The 22,921-nt window shown below is 50.5% G+C and overlaps 1 protein-coding gene across 1 annotated transcript; it reads left to right on the forward strand.

The window, feature by feature from the left end:
- Positions 1–3,719: 3,719 nt before the first annotated feature.
- Positions 3,720–20,685, forward strand: HOXD4 (homeobox D4). Its single transcript, XM_057550908.1, has 4 exons — positions 3,720–4,187; positions 15,364–15,389; positions 17,595–19,803; positions 20,334–20,685. The coding sequence occupies exons 3-4, from the start codon at positions 19,383–19,385 to the stop codon at positions 20,675–20,677; spliced, it is 765 nt and encodes a 254-aa protein (XP_057406891.1). The 5' UTR covers positions 3,720–4,187; positions 15,364–15,389; positions 17,595–19,382; the 3' UTR covers positions 20,678–20,685.
- Positions 20,686–22,921: the final 2,236 nt, after the last annotated feature.

Raw genomic sequence — 22,921 nt, forward strand, 5'->3', positions numbered from 1 at the left:
GTAAAAATAAATAAATCGGTACAAGGAGGGGGGCCTCTCTTTCATTCCAGAGAGGGCTGGCTAGGCTATCCCAGCTTCATCTTGCTCTAAATAACCTTGATAAGTTACTTGGAAAGCTTTGAACTTCGCAAAGGACTGGAGTCATAGGTCCAGTGGGGAACAACCCAGAATCCAGGTTACACCACAGCTTATTCCACTGAGCTGGCGCTGATGCTGGGGTTTGGGATCTGTTATTAACAAGATACCCATTATCTATTTGAGGCTGCTCCTACAGCTGCCATTTTATGAGGGAAGAGGAGGGGGAAGAGGGGTGGGAGGGAAGAAGAGAAATTCAAGTAAACTAACATTTCTCCCCCCAAAAAGGGAAAGCACCTTTATCAGGTAGGCATTGAAGAATTCTCTTCTTTTTCTAGATGCCTGTATATTTTTAAAGAGGTACATTTTAATTTCTAGAGTGGCTTTTATTGCACAGGTAAGAAACTGGAATCCTGTAGTTTTAGGCCTGTATCACCCCCTCAGGCGTTGGTGAGCTGTTTGCCTGCTGTTTCAAGGACTAGGGAGATGTTGGCACTGGTTCAGCAAGAGGCGAAGCACCACCTGGCTTTCTATCCAGGGAAGAGGCCATGGCTGTGGCATTCGCTGACCTGAGCCAGGAGAGACAATTTTAAATCAAGGGTGGTGCACGAGAGGAGACAGCTGCAAACGTGCGTGCTGCATTTGGAAACATTTTGCTCTGTGTGTTGCCTGAGACTCTGCTGTTGACTGGTTTAGAGCAAGTATACCAAGTGCCTGAAAGCATGCCTAGGGAACAGCCTGGCTGGGGAGAGGGTGGGAGTAAGCTGGCTAGAGACTGGTGCTAGCTGAGCTCCAGCTGCCCTCCATTTAAGGGACTCCTCTATTAGCAAAATTCGGTCTCTCCTACACAACAGTGCTCCCCCAAAATCATTTTTAGAGCCATTGATTTGGGCAAGACTCTCTCTATGGTGTGGGACCTGGTGCATGGATATATGTGGAAATCAGTGAAGGAAGGGAGGTAAAAATGTTCTTATTTCCTCTCCATTTTGTGCTACTCTGAAAGTGTTGTACCTTCTGGCCCCATCAGCCCCCTAACCCATGGTAAACTCGTAGCTCATGTACAGAAAAAGGCTGTTGCAATAATTAGTACATTTGAGAGTATTTGTACATTTACAAATTTGGTATTTTTGGTATATATTTGGTGTATTTGTACATATACGTAGATTACTCAGGTGTAGAAAGTGTTGGTAATAAATGTAGCTATATATGCTTCCTTTTATAGCTAGGAAAAGCATAGATTTGTCTCCAAATAAAGAGCCTGTGGAATTACAAATCACACACATTCACCACCTTCTTTCTTACAGTGGCTAGAAACCCCCATCACAGTGTTTCATGCAGACAACTCACAATGACGAGTGCAGGAGATGCCCTTCTAATTGGCTCAAATCTGTAAACATCCGAGGGTTTGCGGCAATAAGCAAACCAACATTTTTGCTGCAGCAATTTGCATAAACCTTCAGAGAACCCTTTGCAAACAGCCAACACTCTGGTGCTCTGGACTGCTTAGAGAGTCTGCTTAGAGAGGTTTGTAAACCATTTACAGAAAAATCGGACCCTCCAATGTTAACACTGGATGAAAAAACCAAGAGTCCGAAGTGATTTAGGTTCTCTGTTTGCGTGGACCAGAAACACACAAAAGAGGGTGTGGGTCTCAATGGTTCCTAGAGAAAAGTCAGTTCAGGGGCTCCCATTTTGTGAGATTCCACAAAGCCCAGCACATGGCTTACAGGCTGCACAGGGGGGAGAAGTGCAAATATGGCTGCTTTTTCAAAAATGCAGAGTCTTTTCCCAGCCCTCCTTCCCCCAGCTGAAAAGGAGGGTCATAAAGCTCTGCCTTTATCTGGGTAGAGGAAAATTGACAATTGAAGTAATTTCTCAGAATATTTCAGAATTGAACAAGCTCTGTTCAGTTCCACACGTACAGACCAGTGTAAAGTGCTCTAGCTTGGGAGGGTCCAACAACGTGCTTGATTTTCCTGTATAATTAAAAATATTGTTTAATTATTCTTCAGTGCAGAAGGTGTTGCTATTTCACGACCAAACCTCTGTCCTCTGCTTCCCCAGTGTTTGCTGAATCCTCGAGCATCTGGTGGTGAACAGGGGAAGAGAGAGAACATTTTAATGGACCCTGGCTGCTGCTATGGTCACCTCCAGCAAAGCTGGAGCCCACTGACTTTTTCTAGAAAGAATATGACTTTTGCTGACACGTGGCAACAGAAGTACTTTAATCAAAAACATCCAAGGTCATCGGAGCTTTTTCAAGGGATACAAATGGCCTGCTCCAGAGGGTGCTGCGTGCTTCCTGCTTAAGTCCATGTCTACTTAGGTACTTACCGGGTGTGAGGATGTTAATAGAGAACTTTCAAATAGACATCCAATGCAAATATTTATAAACGTATTACTAGAAATCCAAAGACAGTGTCCTTGAAAGGATGGGGGGTGAGAGGTTACCTCTTAACAGGCAGGTTCTAAAGCCTGATGGCCATGCCCATGCATTAATGATGAGGGGAGCCTGCCAAGGACATTTACTTTCAGCTGGGGTTCATTGGGGCAGCTTCCATGAGAAGTGCAAAGGGAATGTGACTCCTGCCTTTGAAGAAGAAGGACTATATTTTTTTCAAGCCTGAAACTGGGGAGTTGCTGTTTTCCTAAACAAATGGAGCCCCTCTCCTCTTCAATGTTGCATTGACCAGGCATTTCAGTGGACAAACATTTGGGGGGCAAGGGAAGAGGGGCTACAATTAATTCCATAGGAATGAGAATTGCACTTAGGGGAGACTTAAACAAGGGGTTTCAGAGGGAATCCAAAAAGATTGCCTCTCCTCTAACCCAGGACTGTTCAGGAGGATGTTTCTGCTGAGGAAAAGGATAGGCATTGGGAGTTCAAACTATTATTGTGGAGAAGTTGACAAGTACATAAAACCATTTCCAGCCTTTGAGCTGGTTGGCAATTCTCCTACCGCAGAAACTGGAAGAAATGGGAGGGACCCCAACTTATGTAGGAGAGGGTTGGTGGGGGGAGAGCACATTTTCTTGGCCTGCAGAGCCCACGTTTTCTGCGCAAGGTCAGACGGGCTGGCTTGCCTGGAGATGAGAGGGGCAAAAACCGAAAGTGCTTGTCTGCTCTTTCAGAGCGGCCTTTTGGTGAGGTAAGGGGAGGGGATGCCAAGTGAGGGGAGAGTTGGAGGGGTGGCTGCCAGGATCACCTCCCCAGGCGAGCGCGGGGGGCAGTACACCGCACTCATTCTCCCTGTAGCACAGCGCCCAATGAGAAGTTTCAAGCCAAACCACCAAAAGAAAAAATAAAAGGAAAAGAATACCTAGAAAAAGGAATCGTGAAGGCAAGAAAGGCAGAGAGAGCAGTGGAGAGGGACATAGAGGAAGAAAGAGGAGAGGAGGGAGGGAGGGAGGAAGGAAGAGGAGGAGGAGGAGGAGGGGGAGGAAGAAGAGGAGAAAAACAGAGAAGAGGGAAGAGGAGAGAGAAAGAGAGGAAAAAACATGGCGCTTGCGAGCTGTATGTGCAAAATCCGCAAGGAATTGCAGTAAATTCCTTTTTGTTTGAAGAAAATTTACAACTTGGTAATAGACCTTTTTATGACCTATTTGCGGTCGTCATTGGCTGCGGCTGGTCATGTGCAGGCTCCGCTCGCCTTCACGGCCTTTTTCCTGATTTCCCAGGCGAATTTCCCCCCGCATTCTGCCTTCCTAGAGCCTCACCCCCTCTTTTTCTAACCTTTGTCTCCGCAGAGGTGGGCTCCAGTCGCCGGCTGCGGGATTGCGGGGTCCGCGGCGGTCTCGGCTCCCGCCCGGCGCCCAACTTGGCCCCGCCGCCCCTTCGCCCCGGCCGCGCCGCTGCCGCCCCCGGAGCCGGTGGGGAACCCGGCGGGCGGGAGAGCCCGGAAGGAATCCGGGGCGCCGAGGCCCCGGCCGGCGCCGACACCGCCCGCCGGGAGCAGCCGGCCTGCTCTGGGTGACCGAGCCGCGCGGTTCCGACGCGGCTCCTTCTCTAACATGAGCGGGTCCCTGCCGCGCAGAGCGCGCGTAGCCCGGCAGCGCCTAGTGGATTACAGCAGCCGCCCCGGCCGACCGCCGCCTCCAACTCGGCACCTCCGGTAAGAGCCGTCCCCTCCCCGCGCCCCCAGCGCTGCCACCGAGAAGCTCGAGGCGCCCACCCGTTTGGGCAGCTCGGAGATCCCTGCCCGACCCCCTCCCCTTCCCCGGGACCTGGGAGTGGCTGTCTGCGCCCCCCTGCCCCAGATCACTCCATCTCGGAGCGGGCGTCCCCTGGGGCCCCGGGTGGGGTCCGGCTGAGCTCAGAAGTCGAAGGGAAGCCCTATTTCCTCTGGAGATTATGGGAGGTGGATAGCGGCATAGATGGAGAGCCCCTCGATCCCCACCCTGGGAAGAGTGTGCAGATGGTTCCTGGATGTGTCAGCTTTGCTGGGGGTCACTAAAGGCACTCTGTAGCACAGAGCAGTGTTTTGCGGTTTGTCTGTGGTCAGAGGTACCTGGGAGGCTAACAGGTGTGTTTTGAGGGTTGGAGCTTGGGGGTGGGGTGGATTCTGTGTATCCAGGATGTGCTTGGTTTGTTAATCTAGGCTTTGATGAGTGATGCTAATTTCTAGGGTTTATGGTTTATTGGGCCTTGTATATGAGATGGAATTTTAAATGTTAACTGCTTCTCTAGTTCTTAGATAATTTTTGTAACAATTCAAGAAAGGTTCCTCACACATCTAATAATCTGTCAAGTGAATTTGGATTATTCTATGCCACAAAATGGATGCATGTTTTGAGAGGTAGTAGAATCACAAAATCTGGTGCAGGTCTTGGGGAAAAACCAAGAGACATTTCAGAAATTCGAAGCATGTCTAAGTTCAGACATCGCGTGTGTTTCTTATTTGCTGGAGTGGGAAAAGAGTAGATATTTTGCTCTCTAAGTGTACTGTCGTGGTGTGTGTGTGTGTGTGTTGCCTACGAATGAATATTATATAGCAACATTTCCAACTCTACTTCAAAATTACTGGACCAAAATATCTATGAGTCGAAAGAAAATTATTTGCAGAAAAAAATGCTATTTTCTCCCACGGATTTTGAACGGCACTTGAGGATGCAGTTCTCAAATCCTATTGCCTATTCTCTCGTGGACACGTTGTGAAATATTAAAACCTTTGGGACAATCTGCCGCATTGCGCATGAGGTTGACCTGCGCGCGGCGGAGTATCGTTTTTTCAAGCACCCAGAGGAAAACCCTAACATTTTAATGTTCTCCCAAATATTCCAGTGTAACCGTGTTGGCCGTAAAAGCATTTCTGAACAATAAATGACATCTTTGTAGAAAGGTATTTTTAGTAATTAACGACGGAATCATGAGAGTTTCAAAATGGAGGGCCACGATTAGTGGCCAGTTGACGTCTAGCAGAATTGTCGTGGATCACTATGATCACTAACAAATTAGAAACTCTGAGTGATTTTTAAATCTGGAACGTCTGTATTTTGTAAATATTTCTCTATTACGGTACTACTGAGATCATTCTTTCATATTGGTTTAGAGCATTACCTACTGAAAAGCAGGGCCCTGGTCAGGGGCTCACAAGGCCCTCCTCTGGCAACTCCAGAGCCTAAGGAGCACCTAGGTTGCCTGAAAGCTCGGTGGGGGTGGGGATGAGTTGTGGCCATGATGGCCAAGCCCTTGTGTTCAGAGCTTCAGTCGCCTTTCCCTGGGTTCGATGGCTGAGCGCGCCCAAGTGACTGAGAACCTGGGCGGGCTGCAGGTCCGATTACGCAGCAGAGGGTGACGTCATGGGCATGTATGGAGAACTAGGGGGCTCTTTGTAAGTCCCGTAGTAGCATTAAGAGCTTAAGTGGTCAATTGCATCTAAGGGAATAAATAATCTGCAAATCACATTTGAACGCAGGCCATTTAGTCCAAGAGGAGACTAGTTAACGCTTTTGCCACTGCCAGAAATGCCCCCACTGTCCCGGTTAACCCAATTTTTAAAAAATTAAACGAAATTTAAAAAAAACACTTGGACCCTAGGACCTCACAAGTGGGGGAGTAACTGTTAGCGTTCTTGGGCCGAACCTCTATCCCTTTGTAGATCAGGGAGCCGGTGGCACGTCCGGGCCTTAGTGTCTAAGGTCAGGCAGTGAGCTGGGCTTGCGCTCTCCGGGAGGACCAGAAAAATGCTCGTTGTTATAAATGTGGTCAAGCACCAGGGCTGAAAACCAAACGTATTTTCCTGTCAGATGCTCCTCCAAATAAATATATTTCGCCAGAATTCTGTTTTCCGAGCTCGAGAAGCAGGGGAAGGAACAAAGACAGTATTTCACTCTGGACTGGCAGGCAGCTGTTAGAGGTATTTACGGCCTTGCCGCAGTGCGGCCGCCGGGCAGGGCACGCGGGGGCACCGGAAGCTGGGGAGAAGCCACCAAGAACTCGGAATTCCGATTTAAGTACGATTTAGGGCCACTTTTCCGGAATTGGTGTGAATAGATACCCTCTTTCCAGGAACTGGTCCCTTAGACTTAATAGTTGTGCAGACTGAGGGAGAAGTTGTGCTCGCTGAACGTAAGGTGGTTTCCCCCCACCCCGCCTTGATTAACGACTTGGGAGAAGGCGTGCACTAGATGTGAAACTGCTGATCCAAACAAAAACCTTGAGAGGGTTCACCGGCAACATGGCGATTTTGTTGGTTTGGCGCAACAGGGCTTGCAGATCAGAAAGGACGTTTGAGGTTTTTAACACAGGTTTTCCTGAAAAAGTATGCTTCCTGCCTCTCTAAGATGGGGCGTCCAAGCGCTTCTGCAGGTAGGCGCAGAAGCAGTGCGCGGTGCCTCACACCGCCCAGCACTGCGCACAGCTACCGCACAGCTCAGTGCCCCGAAGCGCCTGCCTTGCCCGCTTGCCTAGCGTCCGGCGCATGTGCAATGAAATAGCCCAGCCTGGGGATCCAACCAGCAAAGCACGGAAGGGGGGAGGGGGCGAGTGGACTCAGAGCAGGAAGATATAACCCGATCTCTCCAACTCCTCCCTCAGGATTCGCCACTCATCTTTCCTTTATTCCAGCCTTCATTCTAAATATAGTCAAACATCTTGCCCTTGACTACGTTATTTTCAATCATCTTGACTCACCACCCCACCCCAATTTAAATCTGTACTTTAGAAACAGTCTGCAAATGCGAGCTAGTGGCCAAAAGGAAACCAAATCTTCTTTCAAGGTGTTAAAATAAGCACACACACATACATTTTTTAACACCTTAAAAGAAGATATAATATATGTGTGTGTGTGTGTATATATATCTGATCCTTGGGTAAGTGTATAGATTTTCTTCAGCCTGGTGCTTCTGCTTTGGGAAAAGGCCTTTCCTCTTGGCGCCTGTTCAAACCGCCAAACTTCAGGCCAATCCTTCAGCCGGACCATTCCCAGATCTTGTTACGCCAGCACAGCACGTTCGAGGGCTCTGTGGGGACCACTGGCTCAGCAGAGAGCGGTCAAACAATAAATAAATAAACGGACGAACTGGAGGGCTTTTCCGCCTGGGCTCGCCTAATTAATGGAGGATGCACGCTCCTGGGCCGCGAGCTTGTTGTCAGTGCTGCGGAGGGAGGCGGCCTCAGAGCCCTCTCAACTCCTTCTGACCGCCCCACGGGACCGGAGGACCAGCTCGCAGCCTCTGGCGCGGGAAGACCTCCGCCCGCGCGAAGAAGCCCGGGCCTCGGGTTTCCGGGGCTGGCGCAGTCCCCCTGCTCTGCTGTCTGGGGCCTTGTCCAGGAGGAGGCGCTGTAGGACAAGCGTCCTGTGGGCTACGGAGGCGCGGGAGAGGTCCCGGGCGCCAGCGGGCTTGGGGAGGAGAGGACACGTGACCCCGCCCCTCCGCCCCCGCCCCCGCCTCCGCCAAGTGTTTTGCGCCTGCGAGGAGAGTTGGCTGTGCTGCGCCTACACCCAGGGGCGGCTTCCCGAGCAGAGGCAGCCCAGAGTCCCGGGAGCCAGAAGGCAGGTTCGGGGGTGGCGGGCCACCTCAGTTCCTCTGCCTTCCCGGAGGGGGCGCGATTTCGCGCGCTGGGCTCCTAAGAGCAGGAAGAGTTAGGGTCCGGTGGTGGGGCAAGCTGCGCCCAATCCCAACCAGCACCCTAATTTGGGCTGCTGTTCTTGCCACTTTCCTTTCCCGTAATTCCTGGTACCTAGAACCGGCAGCCTTGAAAAGCCGAGCGTTCAGCCCCTCCTCCCTCAAGCTGACAGGCCTCGCCCTGGCTCACCTAGAACAAGGCCTGCGTCCTGGGACTCCCTCGGGCCTCCCTCGAGGCTCTGAGATCCAGGGTGAATCCCACTGACTGTGCGGCTTGAGAACAACGCAGATGCTCTTGTCTCCCCTTTTCCACACCACCCATACACTCTTCTTTCCCTATTGCGCCCATTTCAGGCCTTTGGTGGGCTCCATGGCATATTGCATGAGCTGTGACACCCAACTTCAACGACTGGCTAGGATCCAACCCCACTGTCCCTCGTTGCCTCCTGGCAGCACAGTCTTTTGCCTCCCTCTTTTCCCTACTTTAGGGCAGTGATTCTTAATGAAGGCCTGCATTCAAACCTCTTGTTTATAATGCAGGTTCCTGTGTTTCATGCCATACTTACTGAATCAGAATGTCCAGAACCTGCAGTTTGTAAACACTCTCCACCATGGCAGTTAGGATGTACGCTTATGTTTGAGTACTGGTCAAGGGTCTCTCCTGCTTCTTCTATGGTTCTTTGGTCTCCAGAGGCCAAGTTCTCTCTACCATTCAGCAATAGCCATTCCCCTAGGTTTGGGGGCTCCCTCCTTAATTAGGTTTTCTAATGTCACTACCCCATAAGCTGACTAGTTGCTCCCATATAGGGAAGGAGACATTGGTCCCTTGCTAACTTGGAGATTTTTTCAAAGAGGCGACTAGGTTCTGGGTACAGACCTGCCTTCTTTCACATACTTATCACTTACCTGCTGTGTGACTTTAGGCAAGTAGGGCAAACTCTCTGGGCTTGTTTCCTCATTTAGAAAGTGGGGATAATAAGAGTACCTTCAAATGTTGTTATGAGGATTTTTACTTATGTAGCACTACTATATGCCCAGCACTACTCTAACTACTTTATATACATTAACTCACTGATTAAGCACTTAAAACAGTTTTTTTTTGGCACAAGCCAAACATTCAATACCTGTTTCGACCACATATTGAATAACAAGCATTCAATAGGAGTTCCTTATCATCAGTATCCTTTTTCTGTTCAGTAATCAGGCCTAGACTTTTAGAGCTGAAAGAGACTGGTTCACTCACCTAATCCTTGAATTGTACAGAGAAGACAGGACGAGGTTTGGTCACAGGAGAACATGGATCTGGGACTTTTCCTTTTGCTGTAGTGGGCCTCATAGGCCCCGCTCCCTTGGGTCTCAGTGTCTGGCCCCTGCCTACAGGTAGACTTCAGGGCCAAACCTAGGAGGAAAGTGCCCCTAGCTCCTCAGTGGGCAGGTGTCAGGTAGGGGAGGCTTCACACCCACACAGGCACATCTGTGACTCCTACAGAAGGCTCAGGCCTTACCACAGAGCAGGCCCTACTTTCCACCTTCTGGAGTCACCTTCTCCACCACCACCCATCAGTCGCACCCACTAGGCCAAGCATCCTCTTTTACAGCCCCAGGGCAAGTACCCTCTTTTCAGTCTCTTGAAAGCTGGGACATGGTGGGAAAGTAAAAGGCCAGTGAGCAACAGCAAAGGAGGCAAGGAGTGCCCGACTCCCCCTTAATCTGCCTGTGTTCCAAGATCTGGGCTCCAGGACCGTGGCTGAGCCACAGCTCCAAACTTGGGCCACAGTGATGTCAAGGTGTGTCTTAAAGAGGCCTATGCCCCCCAAATCTCCATCAGCCCTTCCCATTTTTTAGATTTATATCTTTTAAAAAGAATTATATGTATACTATTTCAGGCTATAACCCACACATATGCGCGCACGCACACACACACACACACACACACACACCCCGCAACCAGGTTCTATGCCTTAGCCCTGGCCTCCATGACTTCTGAATATAGACTTTTCCTAAGAGGGCCTCCGCAGCCCTTGGTCAAGCTGCTTCTCTTGGCTTAACCAGGAGTCCACCTGGGTCAGATTTTCTGTCCAAACCCACCTAGTCTCTTCTGCTATCAACCATGTCGGGCAGAGTTTGGCCCATGAAACCGGGCAGTGCTGTAGCCACCCAGCCACCCCCATCTCCTGTGCCATCTAACCTCTATTCTTGGTTCTCAAAGGACTTAGGTGACCCCCCAGATCCTGCTTTTCTTGGGACTGCTGGAGCCTTTTCCAACCTCTGGCCCTGCCATCAGAGAGCCTGCCCCAGAGGCTGTTCTTTTGTTTTTTTTTTGTTTTTTGTTTTTTTTTGAAGTTTAAAAATTCTGTCATTTTATTTGAAATACATAATACTCTAGGAGTAGGTGTTTTTGAGTTAAAATAATATTGTATTCAAAGGATTTGCAATGTTCAGTTGCAATCTAAAATAAAGGTAGTTTTATTTTTACCTTAAATTGCTTATGTTTAATGTTGTTTTCATTGTGGTCTCCTTTTGGATTAGTCAAATAGCAGACACAGTTTTTTCATTTCACATTCACCGAATCATAAACAGCCCCTTTCCCCCATCACCTACCTTCACTCACACAATTTTCTCCATTAAGAGAGATTTAAAACAACAACAATGAAAAACCAAAAAACCAGATCATGTTATTTTTTCCTGAAGCCCTCTGGTGACTTCTTATCATACTTGGGATAAAATCTAAACTCTGTGCCCACTCTACCAGCCCTTATTTCATGCGTCCTCTGATGACATCCTTGAACTTTCTTCTACGAAGAGCCATGCTTGCCTATTACTTGACCTACAGGGTATGTTCTGCTCAGGATGTCGACTCGTTGTTCCTTTTGCATGGGCCACTCTTCCCTCAGACCTTTTCTCACTTCATTCAATCCCTGCTGTAGTACACCTCCCCCGAGGAGCTTTCCTGACCAGTCTATCTAAAATAAATTACCTTTGCAGAGGCTGTTCTTTTGGATGCCACATCTCAATGTTAGAGTCGTTCCCTCTGGGGTCACCTCTCCTTCCCAGAGGACACCAAGGCAGAGCTCCAATGAGCAGACTCCATTTAGGGGGGAGGGGTGGGAGTAGCAGGAGAAGTGGTCCTCTTTCAGTGATGGGATATAATGCCAGGAATATGGATTTATATTTCTCTCCTGCTTGGGACTCCCTGTTCAGCCCTTTTCTGGCTCTACCGCCAGCCTGTGTCCCTAAGTGCCAGGCCTGGCAGTCTTTCTTTATCTGCCCCCAGCCTAGGGGGTTCATCCAAAGTCCCATCCCCACCTATCCTGGTTGTGCAGACAGTTTAAGGGAAGAGTTCAGTACCACTTCTGGGCAAGAGGCCTCGTGAAAATCAAGGTCAGGATATTCTTTCCTGGGCCACATAGCAAGGGCCCTTAGGGTGGGCAGAGAGTGGACCTCAATACATTTGGAGTGCAGCTGATGCCTCTTGGGGCCCCTTCAGTCTCTCCTCCTTCCTGGGAGCAGCTCTGGCATCTGAGTTCCTTCAGGGAACCCTAGCTCATGGAAGGTGTCTGAGCAGGAATTCCCAGGACTGGCTTTTTCCAGCCCAGTGGGGAAGGACAGTGTCCAGAGTCTCAATTTACCCAGAAACCAAATTCCTTATAGGTTTTTAAGAAGGCCCCCACCCCACCTCTTCTCCCCGACCTCTTCTTCAGGACTGTTACCACCACCATTGAAAGTCCTTGGAAAAACCCCAACAAATTGGCCCAAAGTAGTCTGCTGTTCTCCCTGGTGCTTAGCCTTCTTACTAGACAGAGTTTGCTCTTCCCCATCTGCACTCTGTCATTCATCTACAGAAGCCCAGCATTGAGGGCAGGGGCCAAGGAAGATTGGAGGAAGGTAGACACTCTCTCCTTTAATCATGTCGCCTGGCTGTCCTAAGACTAGAAAGTAATTGAAGTTGTCTGCCTCAGTGTCTTCCTTTCTTTTCTCCTTTTCCCCTACCATAGCTAGTTACTTTGCTGTTATTATCTAAATGTACAGAGTAGGCTATATAATTTTATTCTTCTTATGAAAGCCATAGTGAATACTGCAGGCAAGTCCCAGTTACCATTCTTTATCACCATTCATTCAAAAAATATCTACTGAGCCCTGAGTAGGTGTCAAACATTGTTTCAAACACCATCTCCTCAGCCTGGTTTTCTCTTTACATGGCCCCTCCCCCATAAAAAGCTCATAACAATTGCCTAGAATGTCATAGGTCCTTTGATTCATTCTCTTTTATTAACTTAAGGAAAAATAAAGAAGGCTTTTCCCAACCCCTCAAACTTTTGTTATTTTTTACAGTGGATTAACAGAGGCTTGTTTTGAAGCTGCTCACTTAGTGCTAATAGAGTCAGAAAACACTTTTTTAAAGGATTGATCTTTACTCATATTTTAAAAACAGATTCTACCAACTGTAAAAGAGAAAGGTACTCCTAAGTGGCTAATGGGGGGGGGGAGGGAAGAAATAGATGCCATACATCTAATAGCCCCCTGCCTTCTAGCCAGTGAAAGTGAAATCAAGAAATGGCTTTAGAAATGCACGGAGAATGGGTGGAAATTAGGATGCAAAGAGATTTTTGTGGAAAGGAGTCTCTTTCGTGGGCTTGATGGGTTTGCTGATGAGAACTTTTACCACTGAATTTGATTTAGAAATCATATATGTATATGTGCTCTACAAAGCTACACAGAACACCCATTCTTTTAATCGGAATAGTCAAAATCATACGTTTTCACACTGTTTGGTAGCAACTCTGGCAGGCTATGGAAGGATGTTGGGTGTCAATTCTCTTTTCACTCACTCCCCTTGGTGGGAGCTGGGGGCGTCTTCCCCACCCCCACCTACCCCAGGCATAGAGTGGCACATTCTACTCCATGGATCAGCACTCGGGCCCAAGCTCCTTCTCTTGACTTTCGCAGCAGGAGAGCCCGCTGCCTCCCCCTCTCTTAGGCTCTCCCTCTGGTGGTGGTGGAAGGGTAAGGGGGCGGGGAGAGAGGATCCCACCCAGATTTGGACCCCCAAGCCCTGTGGTTGGGACACTATGGGACTGGGGACATCTGACTTCCTGGATTTGGGTTCCTTGAGAGCCTCACGTACTTCCTCACACCCTGTCCCCTTCACACCAGGGCTGTTTTATTGTTTTATAACCTTCTTTAGAGCTTCAGTCGCCAAAGATGCCGATGGGGCTATTCTCCACTTTCTCACTTTACCAAACCCCAAGTCTTGCTGTTTTAAGCAGTTTGGTCACTTGCAAAGGCTTCCCTTCCAGATCTAAGCAAATTATAGAAACCTCTAGGCATGTGGCTACCTTCAACTTTTGCTGAGCTCATTCGCAACAATACAGAGCCAAGTGTTAACTCCAGCTACCCCCCCACCCCCAAGCCCACCCAGCGTCTCCCCAACCACCCTTTACTTATTGAAGCTAAAACAAAATCTCAAATAACTTCTGGTGTAAGCAAGTAAGAAGCGGCCTTTGGCTTTCCTCTTTATTTACCACATCCAAAGCTAAAAAATGATTGAAATAAAGGAGTTGATGGTACTCACAGCGGATGCAGCCAAAGAATCATAAGACATGCCCATCAACCAGCCTTTTCCAAATAGCACTATCTCCCAGTCTCAATAGACATCCCTGAAAAGATGCTATTTGAAAAGCCTGGGGTATTGATATGAATATGACTCCCCCCTTGCATCCTAGATATTTGGAACTATTTAAATGTGAGGGAACAGGTTGCAGTGAACCTTTATTTAGTGAATAAAAGTTTAAAGCGGAAGGTTATTTATGGTTCTGCCAGAGGTGGAACCTGAGTGGCTATTTACGAACACGTGATCCCAATAAACTTTGTTTTATGGCTTGAGAGTTGACAAGCCAAAATATAATTCCCACCATAAATTAGGTTAAGAGCATACAAGTGCAGATGCTTGGTTCCTGAAGCAGCAATAGAAAAGTGAGAGGCTCCAGCTAGCGCCCGGCTCAGGAGACAGGTCTGCTCCCAGCTCCCCTGCCCACTAGGAGAGAAAACCAGTAAGTCACTTATTACTTTTTCCAGGACAACTCCAGGGGTGGGGGATTTCTCTGCCCCATCTTTTCCACCTGGTGTGGGGAGAAGTCCCCTGGAAGTTAATTTTAATTTTAGCTTAAACCTAAATCAAGAAATAGAATGGGAATCCTGGTTTTCTCCTCTCCCTCCTAGACATAGAAAGTTAGGAATTGAGGGCTCCCACCTCACAAGAGGTACTTTCTGTCTCTCTCCTCCTCATAATGGGGCATCTGCTTCTGAAGTGGAATAAAACGGGTAGTCTAGGTGGACAGAGAGAAAGGATAAGGATGGAGATGGCTCTCCCTTTGTGATTTCTCAGAGAAGACTGCCATCCCAGAATAAAACTAGAGGAGACTGAAAACTTAAAGCTGGACACCAGCCCCTGTGAGGATCACTGCTTTGTAAGATTGCTTTGTGGGTCCTCCAGCAAAAATGCTGAGGAAATGATGTCATATCCATAGAGCTGGATAACAGTCTAAAGCATTGCCATTTACCTTTAAACCCATCGGTTTTCCTCTTCCTTGGTTATCATTTGGGTCCTCATTTCCCTTGGAAATTGCTCTTTGTTTTGAATTAGAGCAGAAGTAGGAAGGCAAGACCCAGCCTTGCCTGGTCCTTCTTTGGGAAGGAAAAGACAGTTTTAGGGGAGCGCTGGTTGGGGCTGGGGAATTTGAAACCAATCTGAAATTGGAAAAGGGGTCTGAATTGCTCCTAGCGCGAGACAGACGGGGAGCTGGGGCGGGGGACAGATGCAGCGGCTAACCCCCTCCCCAGTGGACCTGCGCCCACCCCGCCGATTGTGCAGAAGAAAACACACAAAGGCCCGTTTTCTCCTCGCTTCCCATTTTCCCACCGGGGAAACCCTGTTACAGACAGCCTGAGTCGGGCCAAGCAAAAAGTAAGGTTTTGCTCAAGGGGTGCATAGAGTGAGGGAGGTGATGGGGGCCATACTCTCCTACCTCGTGGGTCTGCCCTTGAGCACTGCAGTCTCCCGCTCCGCGCGCGGAGAACTTGGCGCAGTTCCTGGGGGCGGGCACCCGAAGCAGGAGGGAGGTCTGGGTATTGGCGGGGTGTCTGGGCCTTGTCATTTTTCTGTGTATCATCTATCTTTATTACCCTGTGGAATTTAAGTGACCCCCGTTTTCATTGCAACAGGTTCGGGACCGTGAGAAACCGCCGCTGTAAGTACCTTCCCGTTTCTTCCGAATCGCGAAGGGGCGGTATTGATAACTGGGGTGGTAGGGGCGAAGGGCCGCGCCAGGGGAGTGGGCGGGTGGAAGAGCAGCCCTGCCTCCCCAGGCCTGGCTGTGAGAGGGGAGCTCGAGTTGGAGGTGGAGGATCTAAGTTGGACTCCTGGAAAGATTTTCTGGGGCCTGGTTTACAGTCACCTAAGTAAGGGAACGGGCTGCGGCCTCTTGGGCTGAGGCCCTTGTCTCCTTGGGCCTCCCTGGACCTTCCCGGCCTTCCCAGGCCTCCCCAGCTCGCACAGGTGCAGCTCCGCCGCAGCGAACGCGTCTGTGAAGAGCTTGCAGCTAATTAGCAGCCCGCCCTATTAACAAGTCGCAGCGAGAATCGCTTTCTGCTCGAATCAACCTGCTGAACACCCAAGCAACGCGATCCCCCTTTGCCGCCCAGCCCAGCTCAACCCGGTCCAGCCTGGCCCAACCTTCTCTAGTTTTTTATAAAAAGAAGAAAGAAAACAAACAAACAAACAAAAAACCGCAACCCTCTGTGGCTGCGGGTGTGTGGGGTTGGCCGGGTTCCGGGAAGGGCTGCGAATTCTGAGTTTTACGTGGAAGTCCCTCCTCCCCCCTCCCTAGGCCCCAGCCCCAGCCGCGGCGGTTTGGGCCCTGGGTTGGGGAACTCCGGCCGAGCGAGGAGGGAGGGATACGGCCCTTCTAGTTCACCTCTGCTTCTCTGTAACTGCAATTTGAGGATTTCTGTGCCAGAGCCGCTAGCGTTGCAGGCAGACGTGGCCGGGTGAGGGGTGCGGGGGCGGGGCAGAGATTCTTGGGGTCTTGGGCTTGGAAGTTTGGATCTTTCTGAGTTGCATATGCCGCCGAAGACAGGTACATTTCTGAGGAAGCCTGTGAAATCTCCAGGAAGGCTCTCTCATTAAGATGATGGTAGTGGGGAGAGAATCAAGGAAAGACCAGTGGCCCCTCCCTCATGCAAAACGGAGATGATTTTATTTTCATAGGAGATGGAATGTGCGAAGATGTTAGGAACCAGGGACCCTCCCTCCCTGGTGAGACATCCTCTCTCTAGGGTCCGGGAAGCTAAGGCTTGGCTCTGGGCCAGGTTTCTGCCCTCCAGGCTGGGCAGCCTAATCGACTCCCTGGGGGGCTGTGTCCACCCCCCCAGGAGTGGAGATTCCGCCCAGTACATAGTTCACCTGTAGGAATCAGGCTGTCTCAAGTGAAACAGGGCTCAGGGCTCCAGGCTGGAAAATCCGGTGTCCCCAGGAACTCCTGGTCTTGCCCTCTTCCTGAGGCTGCCCTGGCTCTGGGTGCTTATCTCTGTGGATGCTCCTTGCCTGCAAACCCACGATCAGCACCCTGTAGCTGAACACAGCACAAAAAGCCGGAGACATCAAAAGCATTTGTATGGGCAGTTGAGCGGGAGGTGAATATTTAACGCTTTTGTTCATCAATAACTCATTGGCTTTGACCTGTCTGAACAAGTTGAGCAATAAGGTGAAATGCAGGTCACAGCGTCTAACAAATATGAAAATGTGTACCCTCACCCGGCTCCCCACCCGTCCCAGCAGGCTCCCCCAATTTGTCTGGATAAAGCCTAGGCCCAAGGTCCCCAGGAAGGCAGGTGTGTGGGAGCTCTTGGCATTAGAGGAAGTTGGGGGGAGCCCCCCTGGGACAAGGGAGCTGGGTGTGGGGCAGCCTCAGAGCTCTTGTTAGAATTGGCACCCAGGATATCCCTACAAAATAGCCAAAGCACTGGAACCAGAGGATGGCGGTGGGGGAGTGTGCGGGGAGCGTGCACAGTGCAGAGTAGGAGAAGCCAGCCAACTTTGCCAGGCAGAGGGGGGCTCCACCGCACCAGGCCCAGGTTGAGGCTTGAAAATAATTTTTGAATCATGAGGATAAAATCAAAACAATCAAAAAAAATTTAAACACCTCTAGCCTACAGTCAGGGATCCAAAAGCCCCACCCGAGCCCGGGCATCCCTCTGCCCCTGAAATCCATCCGGGCCCTGAGTGCTCTTGGTGCCCTGAACTGAGGGGTGAGCCCTGGACTGCGCTGGGGCGGGCACTACTCGTGAACTTTTGTACTCTTGTGTGCTGCTGTCGGCAAAGCAAAAATAATGAAACTTTGTGATATGTTTGTAAATGATTTCGAATGACCCCTTGCCCTGCCCTTCACCATTAGTGCGCTGGCCCCAGCCCAGGGCAGCTCGGTGCCTGCAAGCAGCGCCTGCCTCGGGGTCTGCAGCAGCAGCCGGACGGAGAGGCCAGCCGGGCTCAGGGCCCTGGAAGGTAAATGCGCGACTTCTTGGAGAACTAGCTTTGTCAGCCAACCTGGCTTGCCCTGACAGTGGGCAGAAGAATGAGCAGAGGATATTCCCTCTTGCCTCTTTTTCTTCTGCCATTGAGGGCATTTGCTCCTTTCTGGAAAATACCACTTGCTAAGGGAGTGGGGGTTATGTGGATCCGGAGAGGGGGTAATAAAGCCGCCATTTCTGGGATGGATTATTTTTCTTCTTTTCTTTCTTTCTCAAGAAGACTGTCCTGACTCCCTGGCTGCTTGGTAACCCCGGCCCTGGTACAAGGATGGGGCACTCGTTGCTGCAAATTGCCACCAAGCGCTTCAGGCTACCTGAACCACCTCTGAAAGGCAGGGTGGCTGCGCTGGGCTGGTGGCGGCTCCGAGGAAGAGGCGGGGGCTGGCAACGGTCTGGGTACTCGCTCTGGGTGGAACCCGGAGGTAGTAACGTTGTCTATATATACCCTGTAGAACCGAATTTGTGTGGTATCCACATAGTCACAGATTCGATTCTAGGGGAATATATGGTCGATGCAAAAACTTCACATTTCTCCGCAATAGCCAGAATTAGAAGTGGAGGCCAGAGGCAGCCGGCGGGTCAGTCGCCTCTTTCTGTTTTACTACCTTGGACTCCAGGAAGATCGTCTGAGCCTGGTGACATAGAGCAGCCTTTTCCTCGAGAAGCTCCTCACCTTTAAACAGGGCCCCCTGTGTAAACCCCTAATTGGTTGCCTGAATGCAGGGCCAAAGGGTTAGGTTTGGGGGCACTGGGGAGCAAGGTGGAAGTCCAGGTCGCCCCAGCCCCAGGCCTGCCCTCCAGGGGCATAAAGTTGGAGGGTGCCCAGCGAAGGGGCTCATTGGCCGTTACTGCCATGTGAGAAGAAGGTGAGCTGGGAAGGAGGAGTTTAGGGTCCTTTGGGGTGCATTTGGGTGAGCTGGGGGTGCCCTCACCACCTTCCTTGGCTACCCTTCAGCTGCCCTGGCTAGAGCATCACGGGGGCTTCTTGCCATACCAGCAAGGCCAAGATTTGGCTGGAAACACCCCGGCCTCGAAGAAAGCTTGGCAGTTACTCATTGCCTAATTTGATTCAGGCCAGCCAGATTGTAGTAACTTTTGGGTGACCCTGATGAAGACAAAGCCGGGATTCGGCCTTTGTATGGCAGAGTCCCCGCTCCCGCAGGCTGGGCGGGCGGGAGTCCTGCCTGCCTGGGGTTCTCTGCCCAACTCAGAAGCCACCTCTTCCACCCACTTTTTGATGCCATGCGCCCCGACAGATATGAGGATTCATTCCCCCTTGAACCGTGCCCATTTTGGGGGGCTGATTTCAGGCGGGGTGAGTGGCGAGGGCACTGGAGGTTAGCAAAGTCAGTGGCAGACAAAAGCTGGGGTTACCTGTGGGGAATGAGGGTGCTGGGATTAGAACTACTTTAACATCTGGCGGGGGCCCTCAAATGTGCCACGGCAAGTCACTTGATTACACGTATGTTATTTAGTTAAATTTGTGAAAATTATGAGATGCTCACCAACCCGGTGATAAACTCACTCCCTCGCTATTGGCTGGCCTGGTCACATGGCCGCCAACTTTATTCAGTTGACAGCAAGTAGGAGGGCCCTATGGAAGGAGAAAAAAAGACAACACGAGAAAAATTAGTATTTTCTACCTTCTGAAATTAATGGCCATGAGTTCGTATATGGTGAACTCCAAGTATGTGGACCCCAAGTTTCCTCCGTGCGAGGAATATTTGCAGGGTGGCTACCTAGGCGAGCAGGGCGCAGACTACTACGGCGGCGGCGCGCAGGGGGCCGACTTCCAGCCCCCGGGGCTCTACCCACGGCCCGACTTCGGTGAGCAGACCTTTGGAGGCGGCGGCCCCGGGCCCGGCTCGGCACTGCCCACGCGGGGTCACGGGCAAGAACCCGGCGGCCCCAGCGGCCACTACGGTGCCCCAGGAGAGCCGTGCCCCGCGCCTCCGCCCCTGCCCGGCGCCCGGGCCTGCAGCCAGCCGGGCGGCCCCAAGCAGCCGCCCCCTGGGACGGCCCTCAAGCAGCCGGCCGTGGTCTACCCGTGGATGAAGAAGGTGCACGTGAATTCCGGTAAGGCACGGACGGGCCCAGGACCTCTCAGTCTCCACCCCAGCCCGGCGGCCTGGGCCCCGTGAGGGGGTGCGAGTGGGTGGGGGCGTGTGTGGCTTCAATGGGCGCCGCAATTACTCTCTCCATAAATTTTTATAGCCGAGGGAGCAGGCCGGGACCATGTGGCTGGCTGCTTGGCTCTGGGCGCAAAAGGGGGTGGAGATGGGGGTGGGGTGGGGGAGGACTCCATTTTCAGAGCGGAGGGAACGCGGTGGAAGAGGGGACTTCCAAAATGCCTGGGAATTCTGGAGCTGGCGGTGGGCTGGGGAGATGGGGGCACGTTTGGGGATCCCCCCCGAGAGCCCGGGGGAGCAGGTGGGTTCGAGGGCGTGGGTGGGAGTGAGCGTGTGCGCCTGGGAGGGCGGGCGGCAGGGAGTGGGCCAGGAGCGCGCGGGGAGGGCCCGGGCCGCGGGGCGCGCCAGGAAGTGAGCGGCAGTGGCCTAACCCGAGGCCGGGCGCTGACCTGACTGTGCGGTCTGTTTGTCTCGCAGTGAACCCCAACTACACCGGCGGGGAGCCCAAGAGGTCCCGGACGGCCTACACCCGGCAGCAAGTCCTAGAACTGGAAAAGGAATTTCATTTTAACAGGTATCTGACGCGGCGCCGTCGGATTGAAATCGCTCACACCCTGTGTCTTTCCGAGCGCCAGATCAAGATCTGGTTCCAGAACCGGAGGATGAAGTGGAAAAAAGATCACAAGCTGCCCAACACGAAAGGCAGGTCCTCGTCGTCCTCGTCTTCATCCTCCTCCTCCTCTTGCTCCTCCTCAGCTGCCCCTGGCCAGCATTTGCAACCGCTGGCCAAGGACCACCACACGGACCTGACGACCTTATAGAAGTGGGGGCCCTGGGCCCATCCCTCCCTGAGCTCCCGGCTGAGCCGAAGCTGCGGGGGCAGGCCGGGCCTGCTGTCACTTCCCTGGGCTCTAAGGTACTGTAGGGTGGACCTGGGACAGGCAGGCCGCCCTCGGACTAGGTTAGCACCCTGCCCGAGGGTAGCCCCCTCCCTGGAGCGGGGATGGGGGTCGGGGGGGCGGGATTCTCTCTCTAAGTATATTATCAAATGGCAGGAGCTACTGAGAACATAAAACCTTGGCGAGTCATTAAACTCCTGAAAATCTCCGCTGTTGGATTTTGAATTTGCAAATGAAGGTTGGATGCTTTATCCCAGTGTGAATTTGGACATCCTCCCCCCCACTCCGCCCCTCCAGGGATCTTTGTGGTTTCATAATGTGGGCGTGTTGAGGCAGAAGGTTGGCCACCCTTGCGCTAGGTGCTTTCAGTGGAAGCAGGAGGGTTGGGCCAGGATTTCTGAACTTTCTGGGTTGTCTGTATAATTTCCAGTGTGAAAAAAATTTTTTTTTGCTCCCAGTGGCCCAATACCCAAAGAAATGAGTCTAAGAAGGAAGTGCAAATGGGTTGTTTTATGTTTAGATTATATTTGCTTAAATATTTATTTGTTGGGGAATTGGGCTGCAGAAATAACTGACATTTTATTGCCAAATAACTTACCATGGTGAAAGGGGCTGGGTTTCAGGGAGCAGAATCAAGAGATGCGTGGACTGACTTCTGGCTGTAACCGGCATTTTGAACTCCACCCCCTCCTCACTCCCCGGAAATGTGTGTAGGGGGCCCTTAACCCTTCTAGAGGGAAGCAAAGGATCCACTCAAAGTTGAGTTCCTGAAAATATATTTCCACATGTGCTTATTTCAGCACTGTGCTTACAACCAGTTCTGGGTGATTAAAGGAAAGGGAAAAAAGAAAGAAACAAATGGTCCAACATTTTCCTTCTGGGGAAAGAAAACAAAACCTCTGTGTTCTGGGTCATTAGATAATGACTGAATTTTCTGTTCCAACTGGATTCCAAATGTCCCCAAATAGCCCATATAGCAGTATTTTATAGGCATTGGTGTATGGCCTATATGGGAGAGGGAATGTGCATTGGAGAGAAAGTGGGAAGGTGAAGAAGTCTTGCTGTAAAAAAATGAAAGAAAAATGAATTGAATCTAGAAGTCCACAAAAGTTGGTCTTAGGGTTTTTTCCCTAAGTTTTAATTTTTTAAAAAAACAAATCTATGGAAGTTTTCCTCAACCCATTAATTACGAGCAGAATTTGTGAAAGTATGAAAGTTTTCAGGCCCTCTCCTCTCCCTTGCCTTGAGAATAGTGGTTTAAAAACAATCACTCTCAAACAACAGGAGAGATGCTCTTTAGTCATTTTTCTTATGCCTTGCCTGGGAAGGGTTCAAAGCTCACTTTTCTAAAATGTTGACCCTTAAGGATAAGGGAAAGAGTCAAAGGTAATGGCCAGAGTTCATAGACTCAAATGAAACAAGGCTTCAGAAATTTAAACCGCAAAGCCTCGGGCTCCAAAAAGAAACCCCTGGTTGTAGCTACCGAAAAGTCACAAAAGTGAGGAGGGAGAGGGGGTGAGCTTGAAAGGGAGATTCAGAATTGGGGCTATTTTTTCAGTGCTTGAGAACACTTTAGAAGCTTTCAGAGGTACTTTAAAAAATATATTTAAGTGTAGGGGGGGAAAAAAGACTTCCTCTACAGGCATGTTCTTTGGTTCTGTGTCTCCTGAGAGCTGAGGGCAGGTATTCACTGGAGTCCCTAGGCTGAAATTCCACTTCTCTAAAGTGTCTTCCAAGCCTTGCTCTTTTGTATTAGACCCCAGGGACAGCTCTTTGTTCCTCCTTGGGGTGAGCCTGGCTCTCAGACTTGCACATGGCAATACTTGAATATCGCCACGTCGGGATATTAAAGATGGATATTCCTGCATTATTCGCATCATTGTTTCTATGACAAAAAGCACAGAGTTCATACATTGTCAAGACGTCTTTTTTCTGATGCCCTCACGTTGAGAAGCTGAAAAGGTATTTTACTGAAGTTCGGCTAAATTACAGAATCAGGTTCATCCAGAGGACAAATTTTCTATTCGATTAGCTGTATTTCAGCCAGGAGGACTGACCTCTAAACCCTTAACCTTTTGGACTCTAACTACCCTTCTCTTCTTTTTTTCCCCCTCGAACATGGAGAGCAGTCTTTGGATGTAGGATTTGAAAAGGGCCGCTATCCTT

This window comes from Balaenoptera acutorostrata, chromosome 8 (assembly GCF_949987535.1).
Source record: "Balaenoptera acutorostrata chromosome 8, mBalAcu1.1, whole genome shotgun sequence".
NCBI classification, from domain to species: domain Eukaryota; kingdom Metazoa; phylum Chordata; class Mammalia; order Artiodactyla; family Balaenopteridae; genus Balaenoptera; species Balaenoptera acutorostrata.